Genomic DNA, 13052 nt, shown 5'->3' on the forward strand with positions numbered 1-13052 from the left:
CACCGTGCTCTTATTAACCCTACTCTGAGGTTATTCCTCTTGTAATTAATAACTTGGTAATTTTCCCAAACAGTAATGTTGTTCAGTGAATTTAGCAACCCAACACATTGGTTAAACATGATATTCCTTTTGCAAATATCTGTTGGCTTTGCTTGATTATCTTGAAATATTTGAAATTCCCTGTTACAATAAATGCTTTGTGGAACATGAATAGTTTTCATACAAATATACACGCTAGAGAAAATGGAGTGAAATTAAAAGCACAATTGTGAAAGGAACAATTATACATAAAATTGAAGTTTTATTAAATAATTCCAAAGAAAATATTAACAGTCACAAATATTACAAATTTACCATTAAACAGTTCTGCCAATCTAACAAAATGTTTCCTTTAAACTTGCACAGAAAATATCGTTTAAGACGTGGTTTTAGAAATTCCTTAATTCAGCAAATTTCGTTATTCCTGTCACTGAATGCCTATGTAAAAATAAAATAAAACTTCAGATCCAGTCTTAATAAAATCTCACAATTTTCCTCAAAGGCTTCATGCTCAATTGTATTTGCCCAGATTCAAAGGGCAAGGAATATTAAATGAGGGTATGCAAGGAAAAATGGGCTGGAAGCAAATGAGGAAGTTGGTAGAGATTCAATCCAATTCTCCTTTTTTAATTTACTAACAGCCTGTTTGGCATCACTGTTGATGAATCTCACCCTCTAAGACACTGAGCACATGCTTGTATCTGGAATACCAGCAGCTTTTTACATTGCTAGTTATTTTAATGGCAAGAAAAACCATTGCAGACCCTTGTGAGAATTGTGGCTAGTGATCAGAGTACCTATAATAACATGAATTGAATGAAGTTACATGATTTTGCTTTATCCTTCTCTAATAGTGATGATGCACTCAAAGCTTCAGGGTCAAATGGATTATTAAAAAAAAAGCTCAGGCAAGAACTTTTGACCTGCATGCATTAAAAGACATTACACAGAAGTCACTTCCAGCACAGAGAACTTCTGCTCATGTTTATCCTATAACCAACCATACTGTACAGTCATGAATCAAATGTTATGCAATAAAAATAAAAATCAGAACATAGAAGTCTTAAAAGGTAAACTGATACATCCGTTTCCATCATAAAGATTGTTATTTCTGAGATTTATATGTTCGGTCAGCTGCCACCTATCAAATACATTGTAGTTTTTTTTTGTAGGAATTGATTGTACTCCATTTTCAGATTACTCCAATTACTGTACTAGCAATAATTTAACAACTTAATACTATGTACTTATTTTAAGATGGCATTTACATTTCTTTGATGCCACTCAGTTTTAAGGAAAAGAATCTCATCTGTTAAGCTCAGTCATAAAATAATTTGCTCAATTATTGTCATTGGCAATGCCCAGTGGACATCAATATTTATAATAGCAAAAGACAGAAATAGAGTAACTTCAAGCATACACTGCCATCAGACCTTTGTTTGCATTCCTGGCAGGTTTTCTTGAAATAGCAAGCCTTGCACAGAGGGGCTCAAGTGTTCAGTACAGCAGAGGTCATGACAATTCCCAAAACTAGTGCTTAGTGCTGATGAACTCCTTGGAGACTGCAGTGTCACCTAAGATAATACCAAAATGTTCTACTTTCTTTAAAATGTCATTGGGTCAATTATGTGTGGGAAGCATCTTTTACAAACTGCCATGGATGGAAATTATACACTGCAAAATTCCTTCTTGCAAATGTCTTTAAAAGATTAAGAATGATTAGCTGAAATCTAGCAGATACTGAGGCCTAGGGAAAATTTATTATAATTTATCAGTTTGGAGACCATTTCATCTGTTATTGGACTGATTATTTTACCTTTCCTTTGGATTTTTATTCTCCAAGGACTACAGCAAGGAAGGCATTTAAAATAGTTATTGGAAGCATATTTTGTTGATTAATGTTCTCTTCATTAGCTCAACAGCTAAGTATTAAAATCAGAGAGGCAACCAGGAAACCAAAATTAGTCAACTGGGACATGGGAATACTGTGCAAATATCACAATGAGATAAATGCAGTTAGTTGACTAGTATGCTTCTTACCATAGTTCAAAAATAACTAATACTTGAATGGTGAAAGAAGAATTAACCTTGAGCCCTGTGCATAAATATATTTTTATGTGTGTGCGACAAACCAAATTCCCATTAAAATTCAATGGGATGGACAATTTCTTCAGGAATCCAAATGTTCATGAATTCTGTCTCCATTCTCCAGTATTCCCTCTTCCAATAATTTCCATTTCAACCTCTTCTCATGTTTAGTTTTGAAGAGTAATCCATGACCTACCAATAAACCAAAAAACAAATTCATTAAAAGCTATCTTCTGACTGAAGTTGATGGAATGATCAATATCTCAGCTGTGCCCCATCCTGGTCTCACTGTAATTTGTAACATAGAAGTGAGTATTTGCTTCCAATATGATCAAAAACTTGGATTTATGTTGTACTGGTAACGTATGCAAACATTGAGATGGGTTTTAGAAGCGTAATCGGAAAAAAGACAAGACCGAAGCAATATAGGGAGATGTAATTAAAAGCTTAGTGAAATGTGGATTTTAAGAAGAGTTAAAGAAGAGGAACTCTCAGAAGAATACAAATTTCTCATGGCTGATCAGCTGAGGAGGACTCCTTTCTGTAAACTATTAAACACTAGGACAAACGGCTGTAGCAAACAGTGCTCAGGTGCCAGGCATGTGTTCTTTAAAATTACCATCAATGCCATTAAGTACACCTTCAGGATCTCAATCTGCATGGGTTAAAGCCCTCCTGTTGCCCAGCTATGAAGCCTATTTTAGCCTCTTGCTGGTTAGCTAATAGTAGTTTTGGGATGTTAAAACTTACTCTATGGGATTTCCATATGTCTCTGAATAAAGAACTGTAATCAAATTCGAAACTGCAGAAAAAGATTTGAAAAGTGTATGGCTGCAACTTTCATAGACTTTTATAGAGGGGGGTAGGATGTGAGAGAGATCTCCAGCTTGACCTGAAATATTTATGTACTATTTCCCTCTCCCTCCACAGATGCTGCCTGATTTGATGAATCTTTCCAGCACTTTGTTTTTAATTCATATACCAGGGTTTAATTGGTTATACAATGTTCAGAATTTACTGACCTGCACAGTCAGCCAGTTCTTTGAACGCTTTCTTCTTACAGCATCCACGACATAAGTTGAAAATACATTTTGTTCCCTAGATTTACAAAATATACATTGAAATTTATTGCTGTTCAATAGTTGGTTTCACTTATTAAATTCAAATCTCCGCAAACATTAAAATAACTTGCTAGCGCTGAGTTCTGATTCCCACTTGATGGCTCAACATCACTGTTAATACAACAAAACTCTTAAATACATTTTTCCATGGCTACCTTAATGTTAAGCTCTTTGCCCAAATGCCAAACTAGGAACTTAAGTGGGAAGTAAAGCACCCAAGGCCTAAGTGATAAGATGTTTTTTTTTTAGAAAATATGTATAATCCCAAACACAGCTGGAAAAGTAAATTTTGATCCATGGCAATTAAATATAACCAGAACATCTGAGTGAGGGAGATATGGAGTCCCAAGGATTAGAAAGAAGGAATCCTGTAAGTCCCTGCCTAAGGGTTTTCTCCAGGGCTCTACATAAAGATCATTCCTTTCTGAAAGACATGCAACTTTCACCATACTTAACAATTTGACCATGTTTCTCCTAAAGACATCAAATTATGTTGCATGGATTAGAAAGACTGAGACTGATGCCAAGTTATTTCACTTTTAAATTCTTCGCCATCTTGCCCTTTAAACATATTCCAGTATACTTTTAAGGTGTTGTAGATGGAGTGCTAATTTTAATTCGGTTTTGGAATCTGTGCATCACTGGCAAAGGCAGCAATTCTGGCTCATTGCTGATTGCTCTCGAGAAGGCGATGAGCCACATTTTTGAACTGCTGCAGTCCTTTGGTGAAGGTACGCCCACAGTGCTGTTCGGTAGGGAGTTTCAGGACTTGGACCCAGTGATGAAGACAATATGGAAGTATATCGTCCAGATGGTCAGCAGTGACTTGGAGAGAAACTGCATGTTGTGGTGCTTCCATACACTTGGCTTTCTTCAGATTTATCATTAGTGACACATGTCGTGGAATTTGTTGTTTTGCGGCAGCAGTACAGTGCAAAGACACAAAAATCTATAAATTACAAAAATAAATAATTAGTGCAAAAAAAGGAATAATGAGGTCGTGTTCAAGGGTTCATGAATCGTTCAGAAATCTGATGGTGAAGGGGAAGATGCTGTTCCTGAAACATTGAGTGTGGGTCTTCAGGCTCCTGTATCTCTTCCCTGATGGTAGTAACGAGAAGAGGGCATGCCCCAGGTGGTGAGGGTCCTTAATGATGGATGCTGCTTTCTTGGGGCATCTTGAAGATGTTCGCAGTGATGGGGAGGGTTATGCCCGTGATGGAGCTGGCTGAGTCTAAAATCCTCTGCAGTCTCTTGTGATCCTGTGCATTGGAGGCTCCATTTCAGGCTGTGATGCAACCAGTCAGGATGCTCTCCACCATACATCTATAGAAATTTGCAAGAGTCTTTGGTGACATAGCAAATCTCCTCAAACTCCTAACGAAGTAGAGCCGCTGGCGTGCCTTCTTCGTGATTGCATCAAAGCGTTGGGCCCAGGATAGATCCTCTGACATGGTGACACCCAGGAACTTGAAGCTGCTCACCCTTTCCACTGCTGACATCTCAACGAGGACTGGTGTGTGTTCTCCCAACTTCCCCTTCCTGAAGTCCACAATCAGTTCCTTGGTCTTGCTGACACTGAGTGCGAGATTGTTATTGTGACACCACTCAACCAGCCGATCTATCTCGCTCCTGTATGCCTCCTCGTCACCATCTGAGATTCTACCAACAGTGGTGTCATCAGCAAATTTATAGATGGCATTTGAGCTGTGCTTAACCGTAATTCCAAACAAACTCATCTCCAAACTCCTAGACCTAGGACTCTGCACCCCTGTCTGCAACTATATCCTTAACTTCCTGACCAACAGACCACAATCAGTAAGGATAAGCAACAACACCTCCTCCAGTGTTATCCTCAACACCAATGCCCCGCAAGGCTGTGTCCTTAGCCCCTTACTGTACTCCCTACACGCTCACGACTGTGTGGCCAAATTCTGCTTGAAATCCATTATCTCAAACAACAAGATGGAGTACAGGAAGGAGATAGGGAGCCTAGTGGTGTCAGGGCAACAACCTTTCCTTCAATGTCAGCAAAACAAAGGAGCTGGTCATTGACTTCAGGAAGTGGGGTGGAGTACACACCACTGCATATATCAATGGTGCTGAGGTGGAGCTGGGCAGCCACGTGGACGCTATGGCCAAGAAAGCACACCGAGGTCCCTACTTCCTCAGAAGGCTATTTAAGTTCGGCATAACAGATGCACCATAGAAAGCATCCTACCCAGACACATCATAGCTTGGTATGGCAACTGCTCTGCCCAATATCTCAAGAAATTATGGAGAGTTGTGAAGGCAGCCCAGTCCATCATGCAAAACAGCTTCCCCTCCATCATCTCAGTCTACATTTCCCACTGCCTCAGGAAAGCAGCCAACATAATCAAGGACCCCTCCCACCCTGGTCATTCTCTCTTCTCCCCTTCCTCCTGTCAGGCAGAAGATATAAAAGCACATGCAAGGGCAGCTTCTATCCCGCCATTATCAGACTCTTGAACGGACCTCATATGCCAAGAGATGAACTCTTGGTCTCCCAATCTACCTTTTTCACTTTATTTGCCTACCTGCACTGCACTCTGTAATTGTAACACAATAACTGTATTTATGTATGGCATGATCTGTCTAGATGGCATGCTTTTCACCGTATCTCAGTAATTGTGACAATAATAAACCGATTCCAATGTGCAGTTTTAAGGAAGAGAATTGTTGGGTTCTTACAAAATTCCTGTTGATTAAGTTATGCTGCTAGGATGGTGCTTGCTTTTGTTCATTTTAGTGTGTTCAGAATTGCCATGAATGATGAGTAATCGGCTGTACTTAATGCACAAGTCATTTAGGCTCAAAAGAAAATATCCCAGTTATTTTTATTCTGAAAATCAATTTGCATGTTTGTGTTATAATAAAACATTATCGTAAAACAGATTATAATGCATCAACAAGCACCATCTAGCAAAAATTCTCTCAACATTTCTACAACACCCAGCAGGCTATTCTGTCTTATCATAAAACATTATCGTAAAACAGATTATAATGCATCAACAAGCACCATCTAGCAAAAATTCTCTCAACATTTCTACAACACCCAGCAGGCTATTCTGTCTTATCACAACTAAACACAATTTAATCAGACTGGTGGCTTTTATGCCAATCCACAAGAGAAACAGCAACTGGAGGAAAAGATTCTGCATTTCTGTAAATGGATTCTTATGAAGAATTATTACATTACTATTTTATTTAATCTTATCTCATAAGATCATGTCTGATGGGCACCATTAATAAAAAGACAGGAAACAGCACAGATATTGGAGATATTTTCATGCAGAAACTGAATGTTGGATACTTCTACTGCTTGTGATTTTTTACTTGTCTATTAGTGTATGGGAAAGTTCTCTTCCTCTCTCACATAGTTATTGCCTAGTATTTTCTTCAACATTCCTGAGTGACAGCCTTCGTATATAATTGTGAATTACAACACTAACTGCTACTCTTCACCATCTGCTGCTAACATTCACAAGATCAAGCAACAAATCAATTGCCACCTTGTAGATCAAGGGTCAGTGTTCGAGTCTCAGCCATTTACAAGCTAAAACAATAACTTGAATGAGTCATTCAAGGATGAATGACTCAGTATTATCCTCAACACCAGTGCCTCCTGGGAGTATTTTATAGGCCCCCCTGGTAGCAGTAGGGATACTGAGGAGCAGATTGGGAGGCAGTTTTTGGAGAGATGTGAAAATAACAGTGTTATTATAATGGGAGACTTCAACCATCCAGATATTGATTGGCACCTACTTAGTGCCAAAGGTTTAGATGGGGCGCAGTTTGTTAAGTGTGTCCAGGACGGATTCCTGACACAGTATGTTGACAGGTCAACTTGAGGGAATGCCATATTAGATCTAGTTTTAGGTAATGAACCGGGTCAGGTGACAGATCTATCGGTGGGTGAGCATTTGGGGGACAGTGACCATTGCTCCATAACCTTTAGAATTGTCATGGACAGGGATAGGAGCAAAGAGGACGGGAAGGTATTTAATTGGGGGAAGGCAAATTATGAGGCTATAAGGTGAGAACTTGGGAGTGTAAATTGGGGTGACATTTTTGAAGGGAAATGTACTATGGAGATGTGGTTGATGTTCAGGGATCTTTTGCACGATGTTAGGGATAAATTTGTCCCGGTGAGGCAGAGAAGGAATGGCAGGGTGAAGGAACCGTGGGTGACGAGAGAGGTGGAACAACTAGTTAAGAAGAAGAGGGCAGCATACATAAGGTGTAAGCAGCAAGGATCGGACAGGGCTCGTGACGAATATAGATTAGCAAGGAAGGAGCTTAAGAAAGGGCTGAGGAGAGCGAGAAGGGGACATGAAAAGGCTTTGGTGAGTAGGGTTAAGGAGAATCCCAAGGCTTTTTTCTCGTACGTAAAGAGCAGAAGGATGGCTAGGGTAAAGATAGGTCCGATTAAAGACAAAGGTGGGAGGATTTGCCTGGAAGCTGTGGAAGTGGGTGAGGTTCTCAATGAATATTTCTCTTCAGTATTCACCAAGGAGAGGGGTCTTGATGATGCTGAGGACAGTGTAGGTGAGGGTAATGTTCTAGAGTATGTAGATATTGAGAGAGAGGATGTGTTGGAGTTGTTAGAAAATATTAGGACAGATAAGTCCCCGGGGCCTGACGGAATATTCCCCAGGCTGCTTCGTGAGGCAAGAGAGGAGATTGCTGAACCACTGGTTAGGATCTTTGAGTCCTCGTTGTCAATGGGGATGGTACCGGAGGATTGGAGGGTGGCGAATATTGTCCCCTTATTCAAAAAAGGTAGTAGGGGTAGTTCAGGGAATTACAGACCGGTGAGCCTTACGTCTGTGGTGGGTAAAGTTGTTGGAAAGGATTCTAAGAGATAGGATCTATGAGCATTTGGAGAAACATGGACTGATTAGGGACAGCCAGCATGGCTTTGTGATGGGAAGATCTTGCCTCACAAGCCTGATAGGGTCCTTTGAGGACGTGACCAGGAAGATTGATGAGGGTAGTGCAGTAGATGTGGTCTACTTGGATTTTAGTAAGGCGTTTGACAAGGTTCTGCATGGTAGGCTTCTTCAGAAGGTCAGAGGCCAAGGGATCAGGGCAAGCTTGGCCACGTGGATTCAAAATTGGCTTGCCTGTAGAAAGCAGAGGGTTGTGGTGGAGGGAGTGCATTCAGATTGGAGGGCTGTGACTAGTGATGTCCCGCAGGGATCGGTTCTGGGACCTCTACTTTTTGTGATATTTATTAACGACTTAGATGAGGGGGTGGAAGGCTGGGTTAGCAAGTTTGCAGATGACACAAAGATTGTTGGTGTTGTGGATAGTGTGGAGGGCTGTAGAAGTTTACAGAGGGATATTGATAGGATGCAGAGCTGGGCTGACAAGTGGCAGATGGAGTTCAATCCAAAGAAGTGTGAGGCAGTACACTTTGGAAGGACAAACTCCAAGGCGGAGTACAAGGTAAATGGCAGGATTCTGGGCAGTGTAGAGGAGCAGAGGAAGTTGCCTCGCAGGTGGATAGGGTAGTTAAGAAAGCTTATGGGATGTTAGCTTTCATAAGTCGGGGGATCGAGTTTAAGAGCTGCGAAGTAATGATGCAGCTTTACAAAACTCTGGTTAGGCCACACTTAGAGTACTGTGTCCAGTTCTGGTCACCTCATTATAGGAAGGATGTGGAGGCATTGGAAAGGGTGCAGAGGAGATTTACCAGGATGCTGCCTGGATTAGAGAGTATGCATTATGAGGAGAGACTAAAGGAGCTAGGGCTGTTCTCATTGGAGAGAAGGAGGATGAGGGGAGACATGATAGAGGTATACAAGATATTGAGAGGAATAGATAGAGTGGACAGCCAGCGCCTCTTTCCCAGGGTGCCAATGCTCAAAACAAGAGGACATGGCTTTAAGGTATTGGGTGGGAAGTTCAAGGGTGATGTCAGAGGGAGGTTTTTCACCCAGAGAGTGGTTGGTGCATGGAATGCACTGCCTGGGGTGGTGGTGGAGGCTGATACATTGGACAAGTTCAAGAGATTGTTAGATAAGCATATGGAGGAATTTAAGTTAGAGGGATATGAGGGGGGAAGGGGTTAGATAGTCTTAGGTGTGGTTTGAAGGGTGGCACAACATGGTGGGCCGAAGGGCCTGTATTGTTCTATGGTTTCTATGAGGGGACCAAGTACTAATATATCCAAGCTTGGTTAAGATTCCATTAAGATGGATAATTAGTATTGTGTGGCAGTTTGAGCTACCAAGTCCATGAAAATTTAAACTATGTAAGGTATAAGCACAGACCAGAACAGACCAGGTGCTTGCCCAGCTAAGACCATTCTATTTGTCATGGACCTGAACTGTATGATTACCTGGAGCGCAGTGAAAGGAGCTCAGGCCCCAAGACGACTGCTATCTTCAGTGACTAATTAAGCTGGTAGAATGTGATCTTGCTTAACCAGGTGTGTCATCTTGAAGCCAATTTAACTGTTTCAGTCAAACATTTAATGGGTAGCTGGAGATGAGACCATCTGTTCCTTCCTTGTATTTAACTTATTTGTGCAGGTATAATATATCTGCAATTCTTTTAGGCATCACATCATCCATTTTTGGTACATACTGTATTTATTCGATTTTTAAAATTAATTCATCTTTCATGAACACAAGTTATCCACCTGAGATTGAAGGAAAAACGTTTCCATATACTGAATAAGCTAAATCTAAAGAAAAAACAATCCAAAGGTAGGTGATCAAAACGGTTTCCCATTTGTTCACTTCCATGTACTAATCAAATATATTACAGCAGTACAATAGTGGAAGACACACCAGGCTTTTGATATGCCCAAATTAAATCAAAATGCTTAATTGCAAAGCCAAAGTCAATTTATTTACGGTGTCATATTAAGAACACAGAAATCATTGATGTTGTTGCCTTGCAGATATAATAGAGACTTTTACGTTACGTGTCTTCTACACAGACAGCACCAGCTGACTTCACAAGCCTGCTGTTAGGTAATTTCACATGCCTACTTTTAAGATTAGGATTTCAATTGGTCTCATTATTGCTCATTCTTCTCTCATCACCTGCTATTATGACACAACAGTTAAGGTTATGAATAATGATGACGATACCAAAGCAGGGTAATTTTAAAGAGTCTGCAGTGCTGGCAGAGAAATATTCTTATTACCAAGACCAATCAAGACTCCCAATGCACAATGTCCAACGTTTTCAACCAGCAATGATTGGAAAATTATAGCAGCATGCACCCGAATTTCCTAATTGCACAGCCAGCTAATGGTTCACTAGTCAGCAGCACAGCCTCAAAATTGCCTCTTGAGTTCATCACTGCTCAAGCTTAATGATGCCACAAGCATCATCATGTAGTCTATATTTCACCGCATGAAGTTCAGTAAAACCAATAGCTAAAAAGTACAAAATAGTTATACTCCATACCAACTTCTGGAAATGTGAACTGTGCATAGACAAACCCATTTTTCTAAACTGCACATGGAGCTAAATTTTTTAAACTGCTCTCTTCAACTGTCAAGAAAATGGATCTTTTTCTCTTTTTTTTAAAACCAAACTAGATTGATCAAAAGACAGGTAATCTTAAACCTTGAGATCAGGACTATAGCTGTGATGAAATAAATTCTGGAATGCATAGTAAAGTCAGATGTGAACTATTTTGTGGATTCACTCTGGAGGTTTGAGAAGATGCACTCATTGCAAAGGTGGGGAGAAATGTGTATCATTAGCTGCCATATAAATAAGTGTTAAACTGGGAAGAGTATGATAAAACTCATGAGGTTTCACAATCCAATTACTGCACAATAATTATCCCAGCTTCAATAATGACGGTGTTAAATTACACAAACAAGTCTGTACCTTATTTGATGGGTTTTTGTGAACATTTAAACTGTAATATATAACAATAAACTCTGGTGTATTTAACCATAGATTATTTAATAACTAGTAAAGTGTTGTAAATCTTTTTAACAACTCTTCCGTCCATCTCATCCTATACCGTCCAGTCGAAACTAACTCCTAGCTAACAATTCTCCTAGTGCCAATTGGTTTTCTGTACTGCACCCAGCTGCTGACTATTCATATATGTGCCAGCAAGATCATGGAAGACATGGCAGCTGAATCTGATCCTGTCTACCTCATTATCTATGTGCATGTAATTTCAAGCAGTTATCACTGGATAGCAAATAGAGGCTGGAACCTTGGACACCTTTTTCTTATCCAGGAGCACGAGATTAACTGCAGGCTTCCAGATGTCACCAGCCATGATCAGCTGAGTTGGGAAGTGGAAATGGAACCCAACACCTGGTTCAGTATCTCACAAAATGAGCCACTAAGCCAATGCAGGTACTTCCCAAAGTGTTGATGTCAAATTAAACAGATCATCCAATTCAAATTAAGTTTTGTTGTTAGGGGTGTCCTGCTTTACTAACTAGTATTTGATTTAAAATTTTCTTGAGTTCACGTCACATAATTTTCGTGAGCATAAAATTCTGAAAATGGATGCAGGAACAAGGTAACAGATACAAAAGCCCAATTAATCCTACAGCAAAATATTGAAAACTAAACTTAGGAAAAGCAAATCAAAATGTGTTGACTTTCGAAAGACTGCAAGAAAAAAAATTGCAAATTAATGACCTTTATGACTATTTATTCCATATGCAGAGCAGAGCCAATAGGAAAGTTCAGAATCTTTTTCATATTCTTCTTCAGACAAAAAAAATAAAGCACTGCAACAAAGCAATGAATCACAACAGCTATCGGCTATTTTATTGACATCATACTGTTTGGACATTTTAAATTAATGGCCAATTTAGTTAGGCTCTGGATATAATCCCGTAGAGTACAAAACCAAACCCATGACCTTCCAATAGCACCTCCCAAACTTGTGGCCCATAACCAAGTAGGACAATCAGCGGGTGTGTGAGAACATCACAACCTGCAGGTTCCCTTTCAGGTCACACATCATCCTAACTTGGAAAAATATTGCTGTTCCTTCATTATCAGTGGGACACCCTTCCCAACTGCTTTATTAAAGTGTCTTCTTCACCAGAAGCACTGCAGTGGTTTAAGAAAGTGGCTCGTTAGGGTAATTAGAGATGTGCAATGACTGCTGGCCTCACCAGGAATGCACACATCCTGAAAAATGAATAAAAGACATCTTACCTTTGGATTCCCACACTGTTCACATTTCACATATTTAGCTGAAAATTTAAACAAAAGTTAAAAGGAGACAGGTTTTATCATGCTCATTTCTAGTTTCACGAAACCTTTGAAAACATCAATATAAAATTGTGAAGTGTAAAACCAGATGTATTCTTAGGGCATTTCCAATAACTTTTATAATCCTCATTTCGTGGCGTAAAGAAAATCCCCATTACACTTTACTTCCCCGATGATGTTCAAGTCTCACCTTAAACTACAGAAAACAGAAGTAATTTATTCTGAATTTGCAGATCCAAAACTAATATTCCAAATATTAACATAGTTAAACAAATCTCTCCCCTTCTAGCCCACAAGATAATATCATTGCTTCCTATAGTACGATGGGGCAGATTTTGTTTGTCAAAATGATGGCAAGGCTAATGGCATTCACTGTTATTTGTTGCAAACAATATACAGTAAAGGCATAAACTAATTACTGGGTGTGATGGATATTCACTTTCCAGGCCCCAAAATGGCTTATTGCTAACCTCAGCTTTTTAGCACAGCAGCATGATCTGTCCATAGGTCACGAAGTGGTTGCTCATTAAGCTAAAATCCCTTTTGCAAAAACAGCAGAAA

At 39.7% G+C, this 13052-nt stretch overlaps 1 protein-coding gene across 3 annotated transcripts in view; it reads right to left on the bottom strand.

Moving 5' to 3' along the window:
* Positions 1-284: 284 nt before the first annotated feature.
* The window catches only part of dus1l (dihydrouridine synthase 1-like (S. cerevisiae)), a 47434-nt gene continuing 34666 nt past the window's right edge, over positions 285-13052 (bottom strand). For 2 of the 3 annotated variants that reach the window (XM_052032894.1, XM_052032896.1), the window contains exons 12-14: positions 12435-12472; positions 3150-3225; positions 305-2319 (exon numbers count right to left, since the gene is read on the bottom strand). In XM_052032894.1, coding sequence (XP_051888854.1) covers positions 2210-2319; positions 3150-3225; positions 12435-12472 — 224 coding nt within the window. In that variant the 3' untranslated portion in view covers positions 305-2209. Of the gene's footprint in view, positions 2320-3149; positions 3226-12434; positions 12473-13052 lie in introns of all 3 variants that reach the window. The other variant, XM_052032895.1, reaches the window with a different exon arrangement.

Source organism: Pristis pectinata, chromosome 18 (genome assembly GCF_009764475.1).
Source record: "Pristis pectinata isolate sPriPec2 chromosome 18, sPriPec2.1.pri, whole genome shotgun sequence".
Lineage (NCBI taxonomy): Eukaryota > Metazoa > Chordata > Chondrichthyes > Rhinopristiformes > Pristidae > Pristis > Pristis pectinata.